Raw genomic sequence first — 27,539 nt, forward strand, 5'->3', positions numbered from 1 at the left:
AACTTCTGCGCTTTATGTAATCAAAAACTTACTTTTGATACAAGTACAATTTTCATGCACAGACATAAAAAGTATAATTATTGTTGTCACTAGTCCGCCCCTGGTAGCTGCGTGGTCAGCGTGACAGAATGTCAATCCTAAGAGCCCGGGTTCGATTCACGGCTGGGTCGCAGACTTTCTCCGTTCAGGGACTGTGTGTTGTGTTGTCCTAATCATCATCATTTCATCCCCATCGACGCGCAAGTCGCCGAAGTGGCGTCGAATCGAAAGACTTGCACCTGATGAATGGTCTGCCCGACGTGAGGCCCTAGTCACATGACATTTACATTTATTTATTGTTGTTACTTTGTACTCAATAGAACATTCTTCCACATGGTCAATGGCAAGAGTTTCCTATTATAATTGATAATGCGAAAGGTGTTAATGAATAACAGAAATATGTTTTATGGAAGTTCGACGAAGCATTGAAGCGACGTTTGCTATATTTTCGTTTTGAGATTTTTTCATTTTACCTTTATTGAGGAAATTGAGTTTTTTAGCGCTATATGATACGTATTTATTGTTTTCTTTATTTATTATTGCAACATCCCTCTGTTTCACACTATAAATCAAAAATTTTTGAATAAAATTTGAATTACACACTGACAATTTCAATTTTGCTAGAAATATTGTTTATTGTTTAAGTAACAGACAGGAAGATAAATATGTAGAACAAAAATATTCTGTCGGTTATACAGGACTTTATATATTCTCACTCCGTTTCTTGACGGTACACCGCTTCCGGCTTTTAGGACATTTAGAAACACAGTGATCGCATACGTAAAGAAAGCGATCGATACGAGGTAACGCCCGATAGGTATGCAACACACCTAACTACAGTAACGCGGGTATGACCTTAACTGACCAAAGTTACTAGCAAAATTGCCGTAGATTACGCTTACTTACGATAGTCTGTACACAATACATATTAATGATATACTGTATAACGTCGGAAGCTCTATGATATTCTCTTTTTTTTCAGCTGGTATTGCCCGCCGGGGTGCCCGAGCGATTCTAGGCGCTACAGTCTGGAACTGCGCGACCGCTACAGTTACAGGTTCGAATCCTGCCTCGGGCATGGATGTCTGTGATGTCCTTAGGTTAGTTAGGTTTAAGTAGTTCTAAGTTCTAGGGAACTGATGACCTTAGAAGTTAAGTCCCATAGCGCTCAGAGCCATCAGCTGATGTTGTCTATTGAAATGTTGCAATGCCACGAGACTGTACCGAAATGCAGAAAGACCTGCAGAAGGTCGAAGATTGGTGCAGGGACTGGCAATTTACCTAGATCGTAAATGAGTGTAAGGTGTGCGCAATATTAGGCGAAGAAGTACATTACTGTTAAGTTACACGGTTTGAGATATATCACTGGAAACAGTAGTAACCGTAAAATACGTAAGAGTAACAGTCTAAAGAGGAATGCTCACATACAACAAAGCAGGTGCAACTTGAAACTCAATGGAAGTATCTAAAGAAAATAAAATTCATCCACGGAAAACGTGGCTTACAAAGTACTTGTGAGACCGGCTGTTGAGTACTGATCATCAGTCTGGGACCATTAGAAAGCAGAATGACGGGGAAGAACTGAGAAAATCTCGTGGCGTGTTTTTGGTCACGGGAACGCTTAGTCGGGGCGAGAGCTATGGCAGACACTACAAGAGAGGCGATGTGTATCGTCGAGAAGTTTACCTCTGAAATCTTTACCGACAATCATTCTTTGCAAGTGCCATACGCGAATTTAGCAGACAAGTGTGTCATGTGTGTCTGTGTGTGTGTGTGTGGGGGGGGGGGGGGGGGGGAAAGGCTAGAGTAGTGGTGCTAGAAGTACCCTCTGCCACATATCGTCAGGTTGTTTGTGGAGTAGAGGTGTACATTATCTGGTAATGTCTCGCCGAACCGTGCTAAAAGACGCCTTTTGATGTTTACATCGGCGCTTGTCCTTCACGCTTTCGAAGGTGTGACGAAAACGTGTATTTGGCGGACACGTGCGTTACTGTAATGGAAAATCTGCGCCAGTATGGCTTGCGTCCCGTTTCCTTATGGTAATTACGCACGCTATTTGGCCGACGGAACCAATGCGTGACGAGGTGTTTAGCACGCCCACTTGCGTCTTGAAGGAAGATGTCGTACCAACACAGTTCTTGAATTCGAGGTCGTTTGCTTTTGTACACTTACGATAAGTAGTTGGCTCATGTGAGCTTGGCTTTCAGTTATTACGTTACAAAGGTATTGTGTTAGTTTACTCATCTTGAGTTGTACGGGGCGATCTGTTACAATTAATTGAGAGAAGATGAACTTTTTAGCAACGATCGCTTCCACACAACGTTTGTTGTGGATTACCTGTCTCGATAAGCGTAGTTACTATCTCCCGATCTCGAGAGAAGATTGTTACGTGCCCTATACCAGGTACTCGAGTACTCTTTCTAAACCTTTGCTAAGTACGTGAGAGACGACTTATCAGCAAGTCAAGGTTAAAACCACGATCTACAGAGTAATTCATAAAATGCTCGTGTCCCACAGCACACACTACTGTGTACTTCGTTGCACTGTTACACTTAACAGTCTTTCAATACTTTTGAGTTTTATTTTGTGAGAAATTGTGTTTTGTCTCCGCCACCTCTACACAGAAAAGTAGTATAGAAGTGGATCACTGGTACGGAAGCTTGGCTGTATATACTGGATATCCCAGTAGGAATAGTCAGAACTCAGGGATGTGACAGGATGGTGCGTTCGCAGCAAATAGTCTAGTAAACATGGACTCTTAAACGCAATCTTAAGAGCTATGACCACTTGTTCCGTAGAAGAGGTGTGTTCACACTAGCAAAGATGAACAGGTATGCACTTTCGAGTCCATGTTTACCGGACATTTTTTTTGGTGTTTTGGTCGATACTAACACCTTTCAAAATATGGAAAGCAAAGAGCAACAGAAGAGATTTGTTACGCAGTATCGAAGACGAGGTCCTCTTAAGATATGCATTTTAGAACCCATGTTCACAAGACATTTTTGCTTCGAAAGATCGTTCCGGCCTTCTCCTGAATATTGACTATTCCTCCTGGAACAACATGTTTGTAAGAAGTATAAGGTTGAAAGAGAATTGTACGAAGCTAAGATAATACAGAAATACAACCAACGCTTCAGTTGAAATACTAGTGTTTCTGTGTTGACACCAAAAATAACCATTTCACCGTACTTTATTAGACGTGTTTTCAGCGCAGCATTGTTTAACTAATATGAAACGAAAATGGATTAGGAGGAAGTCTGTGGTAGTGTCTGTCTCTTCAGAGCGCAACAATTAATCAATGATGCTGAAATTCGATTCTTTACAATTATTTTCTCTGTTAGGTCTTGGCAGGGTAAGGAATTCTATTTGTCTTACGACCTAATTAACTCGTTACGACACATAATCTTTTTGTAATACTTATTGCCTTGAAGAAGACACTATAGTCACCTTACGCGCTATATCTCGGACACTGGGAACGCTCTTTGTGGACTGTGTCTTAATTTTTTATCACCTTTCTAAACGACGAAGGCCAGACTGCTTTTAGTCACTAGTGATGTTACTATTGTTTCATCGGAAGCAACAGCACAGAACTATCGGTAATGACAGAGGAAACAGGTATGTCATCCACAGAGGAATAGCGGAGGGTTAATATTTTCTGTGGCAGTAGGGGTATTAACGAATCGCGAAGCTTGTTGGAGAATTCCTAAAGACGTGTCCGCGAATGGAGATTTCAATCTCTCTGTTAGTCGGCAGCGGAGCAGTTGGAACGGCCGGGTTGCCTGACGCCACGCCGGTTACTTTCCGCGACTCCCACAATAGCGCCGGCGCAGCTTGCCAGCGGCGCTCCGCCACAGGTGTATAATTAGATCGCCTCCCGTACACTACAGTACACTCACTCACCAGAAATGAATTTATTCCCCGCGCTATACTTCATGAAGTCGAGCTAGCGGCCAGTGTTCTGCAATGTGCTGAGTATTGCCATACGACATGACGCACGAGTTAACACGGGTGACGGCGTGAATAATGAACATGCGATCAAGAGCAGTCACAGCACAACTTACATGTACGTAACAGCGCAAGCAATGCTTTCTGTTGTCAGCGCTCCTCCTTGCAAGAAGACACATTCATGCCCTTTTAAAAAAATTATTTGGCGATTAATAACGTCGTCCAGTGGAACTAATTTTCACATTCACTGCTTCGCATGGCAAGACCAGAACCAGCTTCAGAGCAGAAATGAGAAAGAGAATTTCAACGCTTCATTTAGCAACCCACTGACGGCAAATATGCGTAAACAGAAAGCTATTAGAGAAACAGAGAGAGCGCTAGGATGTTGACACACTAGTTATTGTCACTGTACCTTCGATAAGTGATCATTTTCAAGCATTGTGGGATGTTGTAACCCACTCAATAATATAAAGCTGTGACATGCACTGTAAGAGTATTTTAATCTGGCGTTGTGATGATCTGTAACAGTATCTTATGCTTTAATTTTTAAAATAATTTTCGCCTATCCGACGTAACTAGTCAGCCGGGCTTCAACGCCGCAGTAGACGAACTTCAAAATCCATGTGATCTATGATCAGTAGAACTCAACAAGCATAGCTTCAATCCTCCATGCTCCACGAAGTACATTCTAGGGTATTTATTTGGCTCTGCACCTGAAGTTTAAGTTCGATGTAGACTACGAACCACATAATAATGTTTTTAAATGAGGTCATTACGCGTTAGGATGTTGACACACTAGTTATTGTCATTGCACCTTCGATAAGTGATCATTTTTAACCATTGAAGGATGTTGTAACCCTCTCAATAATATAAAGCTGTGACATGCAGTGTAAGAGTATTTTAATCTGGCGTTGTGAAGCTATCTACTGTTCTGTATACCACACACGTTAGAAAGCTGTTGAAACAATGATACGAACACTTAAGTTTAAATTTTATGTAGATATAAAATTGAATTCTCGTGTATAAAAGCACATTTCTGGCTTACTAGAGTCTAGTTTGCTACCAAAGGGTAGGAGGGCCGGGGTAGTCGCGACGCTAAAGGTCATTTACCCCCCCCCCCCCCCCCCACACACACACACAAACATACACTTTCCCCTGAAAAACCAAAACAAAACGCACGCTGCCCATTCACAACACAGTACTACCAGGAAGAAAGCCAGTATATGTAACGCATGTTGCCTAGAAACATATGTCCCTAGAGTCGTTTGTCGTGAAATCTCGAAGCCGTTTCGCGCCGCTATTCTTCTAAAAATGTTAGATGGCGTTGTCAGCAAAAAGCTTTCGGCTACGTCGTGCTCACACTTTATGATTTTTTTTCTGCAGCCAATGTCAGAAAGTACTAAGAATATAATACTGAAATTTGTACGTATATCAATGTAACTTTCCTGACGCTAAAATAATCTCTCACAACCTACTCTCTGTCAGTTAAGAAACTTTTAGGTATACATACTTACGAGGGTAAAAATCATAGAGGAAGACCAAGAGATGAATACACTAAGCAGATTCAGAAGGATGTAGGTTGCAGTAGGTACTGGGAGGTGAAGGAGCTTGCACAGGATAGATTAGCATGGAGAGCTGCATCAAACCAGTCTCAGGACTGAAGACCACAACAACAACACAACAACTTACGAAGTGTTACGAGTGGTGTGCCTAGCGATTAATTAACTCTGTGTTTTAATAGCTTCGAATTTTACTTTCAAAAACATTATGCATTACATCTACCATCCCTTAATCGATCTACGTTAGTAGTAAGTTGCCCCAGCATCTCAGATCCTGCGTACACTTTTGTCAAATTACGCGTATTAAAGATTTAATTTTGATATGTATTATATCAATACAGATAATTTTGATTGAACTGTCGAAGCAAAGAGGAGGTTGAGACGATACACTGCAAAGCAGTGCTGTACACAGAAATTTATGGGGTAAATAGCACATTACTTAACGTCTATTCGATGGCGTTACAACAGTTTTGTCTTTGCACGCGAAGTGTGAAAGTTATTCGTTTCTAACTCCACGTAATGAGCTGTTATCTCGCATAAACTCCATATTATTTTAGAGTACACATGATCGAACGTTAGTATCATGAATACTCGTACTTGTAAGACAGCTGAATTATTTCTTTCCCTTGCAAAAAGGCTCAGAAGACAGCTTAAGCTACAATACAACGGTCACACAGCCATTAACTGTCAATAGAGACACCGTAAAGATCCGGTCTTCATTGGGTAAAACGATTAACATTTTAAAACCGCATCGCCTAATAGCACTTAGTGTCACAGATCGACGCGCAGCGACGAGGGCAGCACCGTCCGGGCATTCACAATGGCGGTAACAGTGCACGCCGCCGCGGGCAGATGGCAGCACAGGGCGAGCCGGGCGACTGCGCCCCTAGCGGCGCGGGGGCTCACCTCGGCGGGCGGTACGTTGATCCAGCTCTCGCTGGCCCTGCGCGCCAGCAGCGCGGGGCTGAACATGAGGTCATCCTCCTCGTCGGCCGCTTCGTCGTCGCCCATGTACCACTGCATGCCGCCGGCGCGCTGCTACACTACTGAGGCTCCGCTTTTAGCAGCGGCTGCCGCGGCGGCGGCAGCAGAGGCAGGGCGCGCGCGCGGCCGCCTGCCAGCTCAACGCGGAGGGGCTAAAAGTGCCGCCGACCTGCCGGCTAAACACAGCGCCGCGCGCCCCGCTGCACTGCCCGGCACGTCGCGCAGTTCTCTTGTCGATTTTATTTCCAATTGAGCCTCTGTGGACTGTGTGACAATAAAATAACCAGTGTCCTTTTAGGTTCCTGCCAGCGTCTCTAAGACCCGCCAGTCAGTGATTTATTTCACCACTCTGGCGAAATGAAGTGTTTCGTGTGGCTAGGGCCTCCCGTCGCGTAGACTGTCTGCCAGATGCAAGGCTTTTTAAATGACGCTACTTCAGCGACTTGCGTGTCGATGAGAATCAAATTATGATGAACACAACGCAACATCCAGTTTCCGAGCGGAAAAAATTTCCGACCCGGCGAGAATCGAACCCGGAACCTTCGCATGGTTTTCTGTCGCGCTGACCGAGGAATTGAGATGGACGCTCCTCTGGTAATAGCACTCCAAGCTGCTGGGTGCTGGTACCACCAAACGATCGGTGGTTATAAAGTTTTAATTATCACCTCGGAAAATTACAGTTATTTATTAAATTGTTTGTTTGTTTGCAGGTGCGTGTTTGCAGTCATGGGTAACAATGAAATCCCCGCACCACAGTGCCGTAGCAGGCCTCTAGAAGAGCCAAAGATGGAACGACGCAGTCTATTAAGGAAGTGTAGTAAATTAGTATAATACTTGCTCAGTAGATCATATGGTATGACACTTAGCAATGATGAAGAACGCGCAGGTTTAACGTTAGTTACATTACATGTCATCATTCAATTTTTTTAATTACTAATTTATATCCAAAACTTCATCTACTGAGTAGAAAGAGCTGTCAGTCAGAAATTATATTAACTTGTTTTTAAATACTGGTTGGCCAGCTGTCAGACTTTTGATACTAATCGCTAACTCACCAAAGACTTTAGTGGTAGCATAATTCACCTTTTTCTGTGTCTACGCTATATTTAACCCAGAGTAATGAAAATCAGCCTGTCTCCTATACTGCGAATATTACTTATTTCTTTAATAAGTACCTACAAGATGATCTGGTGTAGAATACTGCTATTACTCTGATTACACGTTTTTGTACAATGATTACTGTTTTCCTCAACGAAGAATTACCCAAAAAATGATGCTCACGAAAAAAGTGAGTCAACATGAAATAGTACTCTAATTTACTTTTATGTTAGTCACTAAAATTTGCAATAACTCTAATAGAACAAGTAGCTGAACTCAAACGTTTTGGTAGACCATCAGTTGTTCCAATTCAATCTTTCATCAGTGCACATACTAAAAAATTTGGAATATTCTGTCTTAGCTACAGACTTGTTGTTCAAACTCTATATTTATTAATGATGTTACGCCACTTACTGTACAGAACTATATAAACTATGTTTTATTACAATTTAATCAGAGTCTATTTGCAAATAACCACTTAATAATTTTCTGAAAGACATTAATTACAATTTCCTCAGCTAATTCTTGTTTTTTTGGTGTGATTACTATATTTGTGCCATCAGGAAAAATAATTAAATTTGTACCTAAGTGAATACAGAATGGCAAGTGATTAATATATTTTAAGAACAATAAGGGACTGAAGATTGAACGCTTTGAGACCGCATTCTTAACAACTCCCTTGTTTTTCCAAATTATGTGAATTGTTATTATTTTGAACCTTCTGCACTCTTCCAGTACAATATGAATTAAACCATTTGTGCACTGTTCCACTAATACTATAATGCTTAATCTTATCTAGAATAATTCCGTGATTTACACAATCAAAAGCCATTGAGAGATCACAAAAAAAGTCAGTGGGTGATGCTTGGTTATTCAAAGCATTTAATCTTTGATCAGTGAAAGCATGAATAGGGTTTTCTATTGAAATGCCTTTCTGAAAACCAAAGTGACATTTTATTAGTATTTTATTTTTACAGCTATGTGAAGTAACTCTTCAATGCATTACTTTTTCAAGAATTTTTGTTAAAATGTCGGAAGTAAGATGAGGCAGTAGTTGACACCAGACCTATTCCCCCTTTTATGCAATGGTTTGACAAGAAGCACATTTCAGTCTGTCAGTGAGGTATTACATATGTGGCTCAGAATCCTGCTTAACTGTTGGGAACAAGCTTTTAATACTCTGCTAGTGACGTTTTTATTTTCCTAATTTCAGAAGAAGAGGTGGGTAGAATTCCAATTTTATAGTGCTGTGATCCGTTTTCGGCAGCAGTGGAAGTGTAGCAGCTGTGTGGGGCCAGATCAGACGGCTAAATAAGTTATTTGGATTGGCCTGGCACAGCTGCTACACGTAACACTGCTGCCGAAAACACTTCCTAAAGGGGCTGGACCATGTTGTTTTGGCACTTGTAGCGCCGTGCTGCGGTAGAGTGGAGTGGGGATTTCACTGCTTACAGGACCGCACATACGTACCTGCAAACAGTCTTCTAGTGTATTACGTAACTTTATTTTTTGGGGGCAATAATTGAAACTATAAGACTACCGCTTGTGAAACACAGATAGCTATTCACCACCAGTGTGAAAAGTATCTCAGTGATGTATTTTATATTTAACAGTACCCATCTCTCGTAGATCTCTATTGAAACCATTTTAACTTAGGTGACGTCGTTTTTTTCCTTACGAAGGAAGTGGCTGTAGAACACCAATTTTCTCAATTTATTTGTTGTCATCGCTTCCTTGCTCTGTATTTTTTCCTGTATCTGAATTGAATCTGTCCGTTAAGTCCTTTTGTAGTACAGTTCCTTGTCTCTTACACTGCTGGCCATTAAAATAAAAAGATTATACACCGAGGTGACAAGAGTCATGGGATAGAGATATGCACATGTATATATGGCAGGAGTACAGCATACAGAGGTATAAAAGGGCAGTGCATTGGCGGAGCTCTAATTTGTACTCATGTGATTTATGTGGAAAGGTTTGCGACATGATTGTGGTCACAACCCTGGAATTGGCAGACTTTGAACGCGGAGTAATAGTTGGAACTAGATGCGTGGGACATTCCATTACGGAAATCGTTAGGGGTTTCAATATACTGAGAACCACATTGTCAAGACTGTGCCGAGAATACCAGTTTCCAGGCATTGCTTCCCATCACAGGCAACGTAATGGCCGACGGCCTTTGCTTAACGACCGAGAGCGTTGGAGTAGAGTTGTCAGTGCTAACAGACAAGCAACATTGCGTGAAATTACCGCAGAAATCAAAGTAGGACAAAAATATCTGTTAGAACAGTGCGGCGAAATTTGGCGTTAATGGGTTACTGCAGCAGACGACCAACGCAATTGTTTTTGCTAAGAGCACATCACCTGTAGCGGCCCACCTGGGCTCGTGACCATATCGGTCTGGTCTCAGACACTGGCCTTGTCAGATGAGTTCCGATTTCAGCTGATTTAAGCTGGAAACAGCTGATGGCAGTGTTCGAGTGCGGCGTATACCCTACGAAGCCATGGACTCAAATTGTCAACAAGGAACTGCGCGAGGCGACTCTGGTGGTGGCTCCATAAAGGTGTTGACTGTGTTTACACGGAGTGGACTGGGTCCCTCTGTCCAATTGAGCCGATCGTTGACTGGGAACGGCTATGTTCGGATACTTGGAGACCATCTGCATCCATTCATAGACTTCATGTTCAAAAACAACGACAGAATTTTTATGGTTGACAATGCGCCACGTTACCGAGGCAAGACGGTTCGCCTTTGTTTGAAGAACACTCTGGACATTTCCAACGAATTTATTGTACACACGAGAGAGCTCACCTACAAGGTTTTCATTCTATCAGTTCTCGATATTTTTCGTGGAGAACCTTATGAAGTTGGGTTAGAGGAAAAGACACAAAAGATTCAAAGAATAGCTGCACAATTTGCGACGAGTGTCACGGAAATGATGAACAAACTGCAGTCGAAAGCGTTACACTGCGGAGATCATATAGAACCCGGAGAGGCTCGCCTTCGAAAATGAGTCTGTAAACATACGACTTCCTCCAACATTCACCATCTGCTCAAAAGTATGTGGACTTTTCAGAATTGATTATTAAATGTCACAAGAGGCGGACGCGCCAGTATAAAAGGAGGCGCGGAGTAATGTGCTGTCAGTAGAGAAGCAATACCAGCAGGAGAGGTCGGTCAGGGGGTCAACATGGTTCACGACCTACTGCTTATATTGCACTCAAATAACACAGAAAATGGTTCAAATGGCTCTGAGCACTATGAGGCTTAATATCTCTGGTCATCAGTTCCCTAGAACTTAGAACTACTTAAACCTAACTAACCTAAGGACATCACACACATCCGTGCCCAAGGCAGGATTCGAGCCTGCGACCGTAGAAGCCACGTGGTTCTAGACTGTAGTGCGTAGAACCGCTCGGTCACCGCGGCCGGCTCGGTCACTTCGAACGTGCAATGGTCATTGGATGTCACCTAGGTAAAAAATCCGTTGGCGACATTTCAATCCTTCTAAAGCTATCCATGTAACCTGTTGGTTGTGTGACTGAGAAGCCGAAACGAGAAGGAACAACCACAGCTAAACCAAGACCAGGCAGCCGACCGCTGTGGCCGACCGGTTCTAGGTGCTTCAGTCTGGAACCGCGAGACCGCTACGGTCGCACATTCGAATCCTGCCTTGGGCATGGATGTGTGTGTGATGTCCTTAGGTTAGTTAGGTTTAAGTAGTTCTAAGTTCTAGGGGACTGATGACCTTAGAAGTTAAGTCCCATAGTGCTCAGAGCCATTTGAACCAAGACCAGGCCGAACTCATGTCCTGACGGACAAGGACCGTTGAACACTGCGGAAGGTGGTTCTAAAAAGGCTGATCCCAAACAAGTCACTTTAGTTTATACTCTGCAGTGAGGAAAGCCCAGAGTATGAAAGACCAGTATTAGCTAGATTCTGGATAGTGCTCATGTTTCTAGTGTGGGAAGTAAAAGTAGAAAACGAGAGACAAATAGATAGTGGAGAAGTTGGAGCAGAAAGTTCGTGTAGAACATGAGCATTTTACAATAAGCTTTCGTTGTAAAATTTTACGACCTGATGCACACGTATCGAACACAAGAATGAGCAGTAAATCTAAAGAGAAAACCTTCTTGCAATTATTACAAGGCGTGTTAAATAAATAATGCAACGCACTTCTTTATCTTCGCAAATTTCGGTTGAAAAAAACGCGGAATTTGTTGCGGGACACATGAATATTCCAGCTACAGCTCCTGTAGTTTCGTGAAGTCCCGATAGGTGGTGGTGCTATACCTAGCTTTCGAAATGGCGCCTGTAACGGAGGTGCGTTCCAAGCAGAGAGTTGCCACTGAGGTTCTTTTGGCGGAAAACCAGAGCATCGCAGACATTCAAAGGCGCTTGCAGATTATCTGGCGGTGAACAGAAGCACTGCGAGTCGTTGGCGAGGCGTCTGTCATCATCGCAATAGCGTCGCACAGATGTGTCTGATCTCCCTCGTGCCAGCCGGCCGCACACAGCCACGACTTCTGTAATGCCGGAACGTGCAGACACTCTCATTATAGATGATGACGATCACAAACGCCTTAATGCTCAAGTGGACGTCACTCTTGGTAGTTCTAATACACTCGTTCAGCAGTTGGCGTCCCCAAAGTGTGTGTCCGCTGGATTCCGGGCTGCCTAATAGAAGACCATTAAGAGTAACAAAGGACCATGTGTGCGGAATTGCTTACGCGTTTCAAGGTTGATCGTAACAATTTTTTGTGGAACATCATCACAGGCGATGAAACACGGGTTCATTACTTCGAACCGGAAAAGAAATGACGATCCAAAGGGTGGCGCGACACCAAATCTCCTCCGAAAAAGGTTCAAAGCCGTATCGACGAAAGGTAAAGTCATGGCGTCCGACTTCTGGGACTGTGAAGCGTTCTTTGATATCCTCACTCATGGTGCAACGATCAACTCTGAAACGCATTCTGCTGCTCCCAGGAAACTGTAGAAACGACATTGTCTGTTGCCACGAAAACGCAAACGAATTTCTCCTTCTCTATGACAACGCAATGACTCACCCAAGTCTTCAGACTCGAGAGAAGCTCAAAACACTGGGCTGTTCTTCCTCATTCACCCTAAAGCATGAGTCTCGCACCTTGTGACTTCCATCTGTTTGACGCAATGAGGGATCCACTCCATGCGGAGCAGTACGTGGATGGTGGAGAGATTGCTGATACAGTAAGGCGATGGCTCCGACGTCAATCAGTAGAGTGGTACCATGTGGGCATACAAGCCATCCCAGTAAGGTGACTTAGGGCTGTTGCACTCATCGAATATTATGTTGAAAAATACGGTTTTGTACCTAAAAGAATTGGGAACAATTGGCGTATTGGATTCCTGGATAAAAATGTTGCATTGCTTAATGAACGCCCCTCGTATATCAAATAATATCCAGGTGTTGAAAAAAAAAAGTATATCGCTGACTGCCAAAAATGAGCCACAGGGAATCATTGTCGCAGCCGTCCATATACCCAGTAGAGCTCTCGCAAAATAACGTGGAACCGGCGCAGACACACATTCTCGTAGTGAGCGCCGGCCGTGCCATCTCTTTGTCCAATGCGGTTCTAGGCGTTTCAGTCCGGAACCGCGCTGCTGCTACGGTCGCAGGTTCGAATCCTGTCTCGGGCATGGATGTGTGTGCTTTCCTTAGGTTAGTTAGGTATAAGTAGTTCTAGGGAACTGATTACCTCAGATGTTAAGTCCCATAGTGCTCAGAGCCATTTGAACCATTTTTCTTTGTGTAGTGTGGCGGAAGCCTCAGTTGATGCCACGTGCCGAGTGTTCTCATTACTCAAACAAAACTATATCCTTCCAGAAACCATTCCAAGTCTCAAAAATCTATGATGTATATATGCAGATTGAAGCAACGAATGAAAATTTGTACCAAGGCTGGGATTCGAAACTGGGCCTCCTGCTCAAAAGGCAGATGGGCCAACCACTACGCCGCCCTGGTACAGTGACCTTGCACAACTGCACAACTACCCTAGCACGCTTCCTTCCTCAATCGAAATACCCATTCTAGGCTGTTCCGCGCAGTTGTGCAAAGCCGCTAGGTGGGGTAGTGAATTGGTTGGTGATGGGACCAAACAGCGTGCTCGTCGGTCCCATCGGATTAGGGAAGGATGAGGGAGGAAGTCAGCCGTGTCTTTTCAGACGAATCATCTCGGCATTTGCCTGAATCGATTCAGGGAAATCATGGAAAACCTAAATCAGGATGGCCTAACGCGGGTTTGAACCGTAGTCCTTCCAGGTTAGCATGGTAGTTAGCACATCTGCCTAGTGAGCTGGAGTTCAGGGTTCGATTCTCGGCCTTGGTAAAGATATTCATCTGTTGTTTCAGTTCTCGTTACTATGACTTTACTACTATCGCGGAGTAGGAGGTGTGTGGGCCTGCCCTCCTTGGCGACCATTGGCAGGGCGTCGCCGGAGGCTGCAGGCTAGGGCTGGAGCGTCCAGCGGCTGGAGTGTGGAGCGTGCCGCGGGCGGTGCGCCAGGCGCTGTCCCCGGGCGCCCACCGGCGCTAATTGAGTGCGTGCGATTGATCGCTTAAAGGGGGCTCCGCCAGCCGGGATAGGCGGCGGCGGAACTCGCGAACGGGCTGTGTTCCTACCTCGCAGATTACTGCCACCTCTCGCAAGTACTGTGCATAAAAGAAGCCGTCGGCATCTGTCTCCACACCACCATTGGCAAACCACCTTTGTGAACCACTCTTACTTCCTCCTTTTCCTGTTCCACACCAGAGTGATCAATGCTAAGAACGATTGTTGGTAAGCGTCCCTGTGAGTTCCAATCTTTCTAACCTCCACGGGTTTTTCGCGTGATATTTACAATACATTGACTAACTGATCTACGCAGTTGTACGCTCTCGAAACTTTAACAGTAAAAGTCACCGACATTCAAAACGCCTGTCTTGCAGAGTCTGTCACTAAAATGGGTAAACATGTCCGTTACGCTTTCGTGCTTACTGAACGAAACTGGGGCGAAACGCGCTGTTCTTCTTTGAATTTCTCTGTTTACTCTGTCTATCCTATCTGATGCGGAATCCACACTGATGAGAAGCATCCAAGTATTTGTCGATCGATAGCTTTGTTGGCTACCTCCTTTGTTGATGGACTACATTTCCTCAGGATTCTTGCAGTGAATCTCAGTGTGGCACCTGCCTTACCTGCAATTTATTATATGTGGTCACTCCACCTCAAATCGCTCCGTGGGCATACTCACAGATATTTAATACATGTGACTGGGTCCACTGATTGTTCCGCAATAGTGATTTCATACAGTAAGGTCGACCAAATCTTCTGCATCTACATACATACTCTGCAACCCACCGTCCGGTGCCTCGCGGAGCGCACCCTGTACCGCTACTAGTCATTTTCTGTTCTGTTCTGTTTCACTCACAAACAAAGCGCAGGAAAAACGCCTGTCTATATGCTTCCGTACGAGCCGTAATTTCTCTTATCTTCGTGTCCTTACGCGAAATGTACGGTGGTGAAAGTAGAATCGTTCTACAGTCAGCGTCAGATCGCAGTTCTCTAAATTTTTTCCTCCAGGCATTCCCATTTGAGTTACCGAAGCATTTGCGTAACAGTTGTATGTTGTTCGAACCCGCCGGCCGTAGTGGCCGAGAGGTTCTAGGCGCTACAGTCTGAAACCGCGCGACTGCTACGGCCGCAGGCTCGAATCCTGCCTCGGGCATGGATGTGTGTGATGTCCTTAGGTTAGTTAGGCTTAAGTAGTTATAAGTTCCAGAGGACTGATGACCTGAGATGTTAAGTCCCATAGTGCTCAGAGCCAATTTTTTTTTTTCCTCTTCATCTAGGACATAATCGAGAGGTCATTTCGTGCCCAAAATCCTGCACAAGTAACGTTTTTGTAATTATGAATGGCTATACGGGCAGCATGGCTTAGTGTTTCTGTAGGAGACTTCCAACGAGCTGTTGAGTGCATGCCACGACGAGCTGATCCACTACGGCCCGCAGAAAGCGATCCGACACGATATTAGCACGTATCCCATGTGATTTGTTACCTCAGTGTACAGTGGCTTGCAGACTAGCAGACGAAGATGTAGAAGAAGCACTCGTGTATCTGTCGTTACAAAGGTAACTGCAGCGACACAGATGCCCCCCCCTCCCCGGTGCTTGACTTGCACCTCGGTACTCCGCCGTGCAGAACTTCCTCACGGCTGAGGCCCAGGTCGCTGCGGCGGAGATGAAAGCTCCTGAGAGGAGAGCAGGGCCGGCCGGCGGCAATTGAAGCCAATCGCGCCGGAGCCGCTGCAACTCCTCACCTCGCCTCCCCGTGACGTCATCCGCTGTACACGGAGCCCAGGCACCGACCACTGCACCGGGAAAGTTTCACGTTATAACCAGCTGTTCATCCACGTCATCGTTACCGACGTCCAGTAAGACGACTAATTGATATAAAGTTAACGAATTACCAGTGGGCTAAGTTCGTCGCAATATTTCGATGTTTCGATACTTGTCACTCCCATTATGCCTCGAGAAATATTGTCTGACGTACAGCCGTTGGTGGGGTGCCATTTCGAGAACTCGCACGGCTAGAAAACCGAGATCTTTTTATTAGTTCAGTTGACCAAGAAAGACACAAGATCATACCAGGACGATTCTTGTTTAACACTACAGAAGTACGTTACACCAACGCAAGGGCTCAGGGTTTTGTCATGCATGACACTGTTTCCTTTCGCCAAGTGTATCGTAATCCGTATTAAAGGAGTTTCTGTAAAAGGCCTGATACGAAAACCCTCGTATCCAATACACAGAATTTTCTGTTATAGAGTGTCAGAAATAACTCTACTAAATCATGTTGCATGATGTGCCAATTGGTAACCCAACAACAAAAGAGATCACGCTCATAGTATTATTTCATTTGAGAAAACCACACATTCTTCCTAACTTCTCTGATGAAGCATTCTTAAGAAACCGGCAAGCAGCAGCGAATTTCACGCTGTATCTTGTGCTGCATGGCGTTGTTGTACGCCTTTCCTTTCAGTGTAAATACTGAAAGCTGTCTTCTGTCCTTTTTTATGATTGTATCTTCTTTTCTACGAATAACTAAATTTGTTTTTGTCTGAAACATAGCGATTAGTTTTACTTGAAGGTAAAATAGATGTATACTGCTTATATGTATTTTTATGATAAGTTCATGTTTGTAAATTGTTTTATCATCTGCATATTACAACGTAAACTCATAAAATTATATTTTATTCACCTTGGATTTCCTCGTCCTTTCACTTACTAATAGCATGTTTTCGAGAAAACTTAAGTGCAGATAACGACAGATATCAAGAAAATACGTATTATGAAGACTCAGCAGCAGCTACAACAAAAACATAGAATGATTTACAAAGCATAATTCGCAATGAGAAAGCTGAAAAGCGCTCATCGGAGACAGAATCTTCGATTTAACACGCCAACCACGAGATAAATATCAGTCCTTATTTCCGACAAATTTTTGCTTCTTCTTAATTTCGTTGACGCTCTAGGACTAGAAATAATTAATAACCAACAGCCTATACTACTTCATGAAACTCGCAGATGAACCTGAAAACAATTGTCTGGTTCTGACTAACTGTTTGCGTTTTGAAAACTGGAAGTTATATGTGAGAGTATATTATCGCTTTATTGTACGGTAAGAGTGATACAAAACAAAAATTTACATGGAAATGGAAATCAAACTAAAAACCAGGGAAGGAAAAATAAAAAAGGGTAAATGGCTTAAAGACCATGGGTACGAAGTGAGACATGAGGTGATAGTTTAGTTCTGAACATCGGGAACTTTCTTAGGAGGCGCGTTAATTCAGAGGAATGCTTGAAAAACAGAACTAGGCCTAAATATTTGCAGTATGAAACTATCTATCAGTTCCCGTAACCAACTCTATCATACATGAATTTTGAAAATTTCCCGCTGTAATGAGTACATCCGACGATATTTCAAGATTTCAGCCGGTATTTGCCTTCTGCTAAGAACGTCACCTGAAAATGTCTGACTGGTGTCCACATGGATTATTGTGCTTTGTAGAAAACTACGACTGACGGCAATTCCGAAAGATCACTGAGTAAGCGTGTCACATTTCAAGAGATTTCGGGACACCATGGCACGATATTTCAGCTGGCGACGAGGAATCCATAGTCGAGCGGCTTTCAATGTAAACCTCGCCTGAACTTGGCTGCCTGCTTGTCAGCAGAAATATCGTGGCAAGAGCATCCGGCTGCAATCCCGAAATCTCATGGAACGCTCATTACGTCAGCAAAACTACACGAATGGAGCCTGTCATACCTTTCTAATATAATCCAACACAAGCGAAGAGACACAGCGCTCCTTATACATGCACTTGTACAGTCCTTGGACCTCTCTTCTACAAGGAAACCTAACGACTGCAGTTCCCATCGTAATTTAACACACAACAGTGTAAATGGATGTTATTAACATTGATGAAACCCACCGCTACTGTTCTCGTGGTTATTAGTGTGAATTTTACGTCAGAACAGGGCTTCCTGAGGAATCTCGTTCCTCAATATATTTCCAGTGGCCATAATTTCTCAGACGACCAAAAATTAAGTTTGAGCTTCGGGCAAGAACCAAATATTTCATGCTTAGGAGACGAGATATAAAGTTTAACGTACCATAAAGCCCTAAAGACTTCGTAAAACTCAGAGGAAGCGGGGCTCTATCTTTGACACTTCTGTGAAGTTTGGAAGGTAGGAGACGAGGTACTGGCAGAATAGCAGCTGTGAGGACGGGTCGCGAGTCTTACTTGGGTACCTCAGTCGGTAGAGTACTTGCCCGCGAAACTCAAAGGTCCCGACTTCGAGTTTCGATCTGGAACACAGGAAGTTTAACTACAAGGCTTCATCAACAGTTGCTTTTTGGGCTGCAGGCGGAGTAGGAAATGGGAACTGTTGATAAAAATGCTGACTGAGCTGAAACTGTGACATTATGAAAGAATGACCTGTTGTTTCAAGATCTAGTAGACCAATTACCAGTGATAATATTGTGCCTGTAAGAGCAAGATCGCCCGTTGTAAGGTGTCGTACCTCGATCGGTTAAAAACGGGACCGTTCTAAGATCACTTTGTTGTATGTCTGTCTGTCGGACTGTTCAAATCCCTTTTTCACACGAACAAGTAGACGTATCAAGTTGAAATTCCACATTTTATGATGTACGGTCCCTTGGAAACCTAAAAAATCGAAACTTCTAGGTCAATACAATGAACAGACACGGCTGTTTATGTCACATATTATAATACTCGCAAACTCGCACATCAGAATCTTCAAGGTACTTCCTTTCGACCTAGAAACGTAATACTTGCCAAGAGGTAAGGATTCACACTAAAACCGTAGGAAAAAATCCGAAAATTGCTAATCTGTAATTATATCACAAGTAAATTTTTTTTGTCATTCGTTATCATAACGTTCGTCTGTTTGTTTGTCCGTTAAGGCCCATTTTTCTGAGGAAGAGGTAGAGGTATCAAGCTGAAATTTATGTCACATACTAATGTCTATGGTACCTTGGCTGTATAATATATGTTAGCTTCTAAGTCAATGCAATCAAAAGATACGGCCATTTACGTCACACATTTTGATACTCGAAAATCAGTCATCAAATCCTACAGGATAGTTCCCAATGACACGGAATCAAGAAATTTGGCAAGAAGCAAATTTTCACATTACAATCAAAGGAAAAAAATCCGAAAACTGTTAAATTAAAACATCCTCGAAAGTCTTGGAATCTCTGGGACCGATATTTTACCAGTATCAATGTCGATAATGTTGATAACAGGCAAAAATCGCCGAGATCCTTGATTACCAGATTGGATATACTTTATAAAGTTATACTATACTATATACTTAATTAAGTTTGTACGGAACACTCAGTGTGCGAGTCTGCTCGCACCTGGCCAGTTTTATTTAAAGTATCCCAGCACATTGTACGCGAGCGCCCATGGTGCAGGTGATCCAGGAAGCGCTCATGTGCTCGTCGTCTCGGTTCCACCTGCCTCTCGCAGCTGCCAGGGCATAGATTGCTGATGGCAAACGCTCATGAGTCATACAGAAGGCAGAAAGACTGTAACAGCGCCGCCTAGTGACTTCGCCTGTAAGGAGCTCTACAGACGTTCACGCTGTCCTCTTAGGTTGCTGCCGAACAACACCTGCGAAAATCTCGACATATTCGGAAAACACCCAAGTATTTGCAACACACCAGAATACAAATACCATTGTTTCTCGTTTCACTCGTAGCAATTTCACCTTTGCTTTTTTGCAAAAACAGACATAATGTCTTATGGGATAACAGCAATCAGTAATTGTATAATGTTACTTAAAATCCGTCTTGATTGCAATTTTTTTTTAAATTCATATGACCGGTTTCGGTTCATTCAGCACCATCTTCAGATCTGATATTTCAGCTACAGGAGTAACCCGTCCAAATCCAGCAATTTTCACATGCAACGTCACATAAAACTGAATGAACCGAAACCGGTCATATGAATAAAAAAACAATTGCCATCAAGACGGATTTTAAGTAACATTAACTTTCGTTTTTTATTTGGGCTGAAGCTACAAAATCTATGAAACTCATTTCCGAGAAAGTTCGCTCTTATGCAATACACATTGAATATTACAAAATACTTGTATTGCGAGTGGCATATGAATAAAAAAAAGCAATTGCCATCAAGATGGATTTTAAGTAACATTAACTTTCGTTTTTTATTTGGGCTGAAGCTACAAAATTGATGAAACTCATTTCCGAGAAAGTACGCTCTTATGCAATACACATCGAATATTACAAAACACTTGTATTGCGAGTGGCATTTGATGAGTAATGCAACACATTTTTTTCTGCAAGCACGTTGATTTCATTCAAGCTTCCAATACACTATATTATTCTCCACTCTTTTGGCTACAGAAGGCTGTTTATCAACATAGTCTCCTTTCGATGCGACGGTCTTCCGCCCCCTCATTAGGAGGGACTGTTTGTCGGCACGGTAGCACTCTACTGTTCGTCGTCGGAGACAACTTCTTACTGCATCAATAACCTCCCCATGGTCCACGTACTGCTTCACCGGGAGTGCATCATTTTTGGGTCAAACAAATGTAAGTCGGGAAGCACGAGATACGGATTGCAGGGTGTATGACGAAGAACAATCCAGTGAAGTTCTGTGAGCTCCTCTCGGGTGCACGGATTTGTGTGAGGCGTTGCGTTGTCAAGGAGAAGGAGAAGTTCGTTAGCATACGTCGATCACCTAAATTGAGTGTCGTGATGTAGTCACAGCTGTGAGCGGTCAGCCGGGACGCGAGAGATCGGACAGGTTTGTGCGACCTTGTTGCAATGATGGCAGATGCCTCGCCCAACGACTCACCGTGCTTTGTTCACTGCCAGGTCTCCGTAGACACTGTGCAAGTGCCTGTGAATATCTGTTTTCCCGCCAAAAGAAACAGCTGTGCTTGAAACGCAACTCCGTTAAAAACACGATTTTGTACGCTACATCTAGCGCCGCCACCTATCGGAACTTCGTGGGACTATAGGGACTGAATGAGGAATATTCCACAATGTCCTATAGCAAAATTTGGGTTTTTTTCAACCGAAATTGGCCGACAAAAAATTGTTGTATTACGTATTGAACGCCCCTCGTGCATTAATAAGAACGTACCAGACTCTGTTGCACATGTGACGATGTATATATATTAGCGTATGGAAGGACACGAAGCTATTTTCATCGACTGTATAACTCCATGCGTCTACTCATTACACTACGGTGAGGTCATGTAACTTCAGACACTTTTATCTTATGACGTCTTGGAGGCTTTTATCACCAATACGCCATTAACTGTCTTTTAATTATAATAAATCGTAGCAAGGGTGGCGTGTTTCTGTTAAAACCTGAATCCGCAATTGTCTTGAAATGGCATACATAACACACAAATCATACTACAAACACAGTGAAATACGACGAAATCCAGTATGGCATCCGTCACGAAATTCAATATGGCGCCCGACTGCTAACGAGTTTCGTGGTCGGAACTAACTACACTTTGACGTCACGAACGTCAGACACTCGGAAAACGCAATTCACTGGCGTCGTCGTGATGCAGTGCTTGGTTCTGGGCGGAAGCGGCATTCACATTCCTCTCTGGACGCTGGAGCAGACGAACAGCCAACACATTCCACTCTGGGCGCTGGAGCAGACGAGCAGCCATTCCTGATCGAACGCCGACTGAAGCAAGAATCAGGGGCTGCGAGTGTGAATTAGGAGAGCCAGGAACAGTGTGCTGGAAGCTAGCCAAGAGGCGAGGGCGTGGCGCCCCGGACTAGCCCTCTTCAGTCATCTCCATCCTGCAACCCTCCAACGAGTTAGCGAAATATGCCACCGGAAGGGGGACGATCGTGTTCTGTGATAAGAGAATATTTTGGCAAGGCGTCAGTTGTCGTTTGGGAGTGAAACGTCGACTGTTTCAATGCAAACTTGAACAGAGCATCAGATGGCAACATAAAGGACCAAACAGAGCTATAGTGAGCTAGAAAGGTAGCATGTCTGTGGATATTATTGAGAAAGCGTTGAACACTTGAAGATCATGTATACCATATTACAATTCGCTATCGGAATGAGATATTACAATAGTACAATGTGTGATTATTTTCTGTTAATTTCCGTAGAAAGCCCTGCAATATTTTAGAAAAAAAATTATTTTCCGCCTCATTTGTTATTAAATGTGGTTATTTATTTACGATCGCGAATTAGAGTGCTGTTCGATTCTCAAGTAATAGCTGTAACCATGTCAAGTGCTAATAGATGCAATCCGCTCCGCTTAGGAGTCAAATTATGTTTTAAGTGTTATACCACTTACCACCTCACTATGAAGTGTAACAATGCATACCCATTCCTCTTAAGAGGATGTTGTTCCCATGTCAATCATGTTTATATTTGACAATCGTAATGGAACAGGTTTCCTTGTAATCTATATAAAGGGACGTGCCTTTTCACTAAAAATCAGATGCCTAATCATGAATTTACTTACTAACTAATATACGCTCTAAGACAAAAAAAGAAAAAAACGACGCACCACGAAGGAATTATCCGAATGGGAAAACGGTAGATGTGGTGTGCATGCAACGACAAACCAAAGATTACAATGTCGGAAAATTGGATGATTTATTCAAGAAAAAGAGCTACACTATAAGCCACTTCTTTCGTGAATGAGTTTAATTTCCTTAAGATTCTTCCGATGTATCTGAGTCTGGTGTTTGCATTTCACACTGTCTGTTTTATATGGTCATTCCACTTGAGGTCGCTCTGGATAGTTACGCCTAGATATTTTACGGCAGATGCTGTCTCCAGCTGTTTGTCATCAACAGTGTAGCTGTATAGTAGTGGATTTCTTTTCCTATGTATGAGCAATGTGTTACATTTACCTATGTTCAGGGTCAGCTGCCAGAGCCTGCACCATTCATCAATTCTCTGCAGATTCATACTCTCTTCTGGCGTTGTTGCTTTGGTAAAGACAACTGCATCATCTGCGATTATCCTTAAAGAGCATCGGCGCTTTCTACTAGATCTTGAGGATATTTTTGTTATGTCTTTGCAACTAGAACAAAAATACCCTCCAGAATTATAAAACAACTTCATTATAAAGCAATGAAAAATTCAACTAGATCATTTATATATATTGTAAACAGTAACGGCCCTATCACACTTCCCTGCGGTACTCCGGATGTTACCTTTACATCTGTCGATTTCGTTCCGTTAAGAGCGATGTGTTGAGTTCTATCTGCAAGAAAGTCTTGGATCCAATGGCAGATCTGCTCCGATACTCCATAACATCGTCTTTTTTCATTACACGGTAATGTGGAATGGTGTCAAGTGCCTTACGGCAATCAAGGAACACGGCATCAACCTGAGCGCCGTTGTCCACTGCGCTGTGGATCTCATGGAGGAACAGAGCGACTGAGTTTCGCAGGATCTCTGCGGCGTCCATGTTGATTTTTATACAGGAGATGTTGATTTTCAAAAAACGTCATAATTCTTGAGCATAAAACATGCCCCATAATTCTAAAACAGATTGACGTCAACGATATAGGTCTGTAATTGTGTGGATCTGTCTTACGGTCTTTCTCAAAAACGGGAATGGCCTGTGCTTTTTTCCAGTCGTTAGGTAGCTTTCGTTGCTCAAGCGATCTACGATAAATTACTATTAGAAGGGGAACAAGATCTTTCGCATAATTTTATAGACTCATATAAGTATCTCGTCTGGTCCTGAAGCCATTCCGCTACTATGAAATTGTAGCTTTTTTCAATTCCACGATCTGTTATTTCATTTCGATGTTCGTACGACGATTGAAAGGGGGAAGAGTTTTAAGATCTTCCGCGGTGAAACAAATTCGGAAGACCCAATCCAGTATTTCGTTCTTCTTTCGCTTATCTTCCGTTTCGATGCCAGTGTGGTCGCTGAGAGAAGGAATAGATGATTTTGACCCACTTACTGGTTCTACATACGACCAAAATCTCTTAGGGTTTGTACTCAGGTCAGATGACAGCATATTACTTTGAAAATCATTGAACGATTCTCTCATATCTCTCCTTACGCTCATTTTCACTTCGTTTATCTTTTATTTGTCAGCTAGGTTCTTACTTCTGTTGAATCTCAGATGAAGTGCTCTTTGTTTACGTAGCGCTTTTATAACACGGCTATTAAACCATGGTGGATCTTTCCCATCCCTTAAAACCTTACTCGGAACATAGTTGTCTAGAGCATATTGAACGATGCTATCGAATTTTTTCCATTTGTTCTCCACATCTTCATCCTCATCACTGAATATTTGATGCTGATTGCTGAGATACTCTGAAATGTGTATCCCGTCACCCTTGCTGAGCAAATATATCTTCCTACCTTTCTTAACAGTCCTTGTAGGTCCCGTCGTCATAGATGCTGTCACACAGTCACAGCCTCATGATCACTGATACCTTCAACTGGTTAGGTAAGTTCAGGTCTGTTTGTTGCCAGGAGGTCTACGACGTTACCTTCACGAGTTGGTTCTCTAAGTATCTGCTCAAGGTAATTTTCGGACACGACATCAAGAACAATGCCACATGGTCCCTTGTCTATGGCATCAGTTTTGATGACATCACACTTTCAATCTATACCTGGTAAGTTGAAGTCACCCCCTGTTACAAAGGCGTGATCATGAAGATTACCAATGATTTTCTGCAAATTCTGTCTGAAGCGCGCTGCAGCTACAAATCCCGACCCGGGTGGTCTATAACAGCATCCGATCACCATTTTTGACCGTTCTTTGACACTCAATTTCACCCAGATTAATTCACATTCGGAATCTGTGATAACCTCGCTACACTTTAAAGAATTTTTAATTGCAATAAACACGCAGCCAGCAATGGCGAATAACCTATCCTTACGAAAAACAGTACAATCTGAACTTAAGATTTCGTTGTCGTTGACGTCTGGTTTCAACCAGCTTCCTGTTCCCAATACTATCTGTTCATTATAACCTTCAGTAAGCGATATGGGATTTCGCAGCCGAAGGCCCAATCGTGTACCGTTGATGCCTACACGACACAAAGCCTTAAGCCTCGCCTGTGCCCGGCAACACCGACACTGGACTGTTGATGACTGGAAACATGCTGCCTGGTCGGACGAGTCACGCTTCAAATTGTATCGAGCGAATGGATGTGTATGGGTACGGAGACAACCTTATGAATCCATGGACCCTGCATGTCAGCAGTTGAGTGTCGAAACTGGTGGAGGCTCTTTAATAGTGTGGAGCGCCTGCAATTGGAGTGATGTGGGACTCCTGATATGTCTAAATACGACGATGACAGGTGACACATACGTAAGCTTCTTGTCCTTTCACCTGCATCAATTCGTGTCCATTGTGCATTCCGACAGATTTGGACTATTCCAGCAGGACAATGCGACAACCCACACGTCCAGAATTGCTACAGAGTGGCTCCAGGAACACTCTTCTGAGTTTAAACACTTCCGCTAACCACCAAATTCGCCAGACATGAACATTGCTAAGCATATCTGGGGTGCCTTGCAACGTGCTGTTCTGAAAAGATCACCACCTTGCACTCTTACGTATTTATGGAGCAAAGCACGTAGTCTTCACTCCTGTGGCGCCTCTGCTGCAGCGCGTTTGGGACGCTGGCCACTGGTTTAGTAAGGAATAGCAGTGAGAGGTGCGACTGACCTTGACGGGCGGCTGCCTGTTGATGTACAGGGACTCGGTGCGCTTGGGCTGGCCGGGGGACGGGATGATGTCCTGGCCGAGCCCGCGCTTGCGCAGGATGACGTCCTCGAAGGGCGGGATGGCGTTGGGCAGCTGGGAGGCGGCGGCGGCCGGGGGCGGCACCAGCGGCTGCTGCTGGCCGGGCACGGCGCCGTTGCTGGGGGCGGCCGTGGGCGCCGGCGTCGCGCCGCGCACCGCAGACCCCGCGCGCACCGTGCGGTCCTGCGACGCCTCGCGCGTCAGCCCGGGCACCTGCGGGCAGCAGCCGCACCGAGCACTCTGCAGTCTGAGTCATAAGGAGCACGCGCGGCACAGAAAATGGAAACCCGACATGGTCTTCTTACTGTTGTGATGGCCCTTGGTTAGTGGGAGTAGTGCTACATTCTGAAATTTCTGGACGTGACTACTGCTGGATCAAAAGTCATCATCACATAATACTGGGTCATCTGCCCGCCATCTTTAGGTGAGACCGCTGTTTGCCTGTCACCCTGGAACTGATTCATGCTATGAACGGAGGTCTCTTTTTACTCCGTGGAGAGAAATACCAACAGCGTGTGCGCCATAAATTGTGCGTCCTCAAGGTACAGCGCACCAATAGTGAAAGCTGTCGTAAGTGATGAATCGCTATCGAAAACCTCTGTCAGTACAGTTTGCCGGCTGAATGAAAGACCGTTTTTTTTAGTGGCAGGTAAAGCAGGACTCCAAATGTTATTTAAAAGATAAGCCCTGCCGGTCTAATTTCCTTATGATATAGTCCCAAGACGCAACGGCTACTACTTGTGTCTGATTATACAAGAAGATTTCATGGTGAGATTTAAATATTCAGGAGAGGTGATGTAATTGAAAAGTGAAGAACAGAAAGTGACTAAAGCCACGACATTCATATTACATCACGTGCAACAATTGTGAAAAATGTAAGAAACATAAAAAGGTTTGACATTACAAGTTAGTTTAGAGCCGTGACTACAATGTAATGTTGCCTTTAAAATAACAATATTGCCTATAAGGAGAGGGCTGCAGATTAATAGTTAAACGTTCAGAACTTGGATTACAGACTGAGTAACATAAGGCAAAAGAAAATCAAACCGAAATAGTTGCAACAATCCCAAAAAGACCACAAATACCTTTATGTCACAGAAAACTTGACTATTGATAGGAAGATATTCAGATAGATGGTACTTAAACAACAATGTTTCAAAGTGGAATGAGAAAACAGAGAGGTAGAGAGAGAGGGGGGGGGGGAGGGAGGGAGGGAGAGAGAGAGAGGCTGTCTTCTGGATGACTAAAAGAGGGCTCTGATTAACAGCATGAAGAGCTAATGGCAGCATGTAAAAGGTAGCAGGAGAGATACTAAAAAAAGGTCATTTTATATAACAGTGGTTTTCAATGATAATCATTGTTAGTACACAGCTCACAAACTCTAAAACAAGAATTTAAACGTAATAAAAAGTAGAAACTGCAAAGAAAAATGTCCATAACAGTTAGAGACCAAGACTAGTACGGGAGCAATCACGATCACCTAAGATCAAGATCACTCCTTAACTCTGGAGTCAATGGCATGAGGCAGTGGTCCTTATTTTCAAGGTCACAGCTCAAACTCCTTCCTG

General features: G+C 43.6%; 2 protein-coding genes across 3 annotated transcripts in view; one reads left to right on the plus strand and one right to left on the minus strand.

Moving 5' to 3' along the window:
- Positions 1 to 27,539, minus strand: part of LOC126273462 (junctophilin-1) — an 815,451-nt gene that overhangs the window by 131,304 nt on the left and 656,608 nt on the right. For both annotated transcript variants that reach the window (XM_049977021.1, XM_049977022.1), the window contains exon 9: positions 25,894 to 26,184. In XM_049977021.1, coding sequence (XP_049832978.1) covers positions 25,894 to 26,184 — 291 coding nt within the window. The remainder of the gene's footprint in view (positions 1 to 25,893; positions 26,185 to 27,539) is intronic.
- Positions 6,327 to 8,078, plus strand: LOC126273463 (uncharacterized). The gene is made up of 2 exons (XM_049977023.1): positions 6,327 to 7,121; positions 7,238 to 8,078. Exon 1 carries the CDS (start codon positions 6,364 to 6,366, stop codon positions 6,778 to 6,780), a length of 417 nt encoding a protein of 138 aa, XP_049832980.1. The 5' UTR covers positions 6,327 to 6,363; the 3' UTR covers positions 6,781 to 7,121; positions 7,238 to 8,078.

This window comes from Schistocerca gregaria, chromosome 5 (assembly GCF_023897955.1).
Source record: "Schistocerca gregaria isolate iqSchGreg1 chromosome 5, iqSchGreg1.2, whole genome shotgun sequence".
Classification (NCBI taxonomy): Eukaryota; Metazoa; Arthropoda; class Insecta; order Orthoptera; family Acrididae; genus Schistocerca; species Schistocerca gregaria.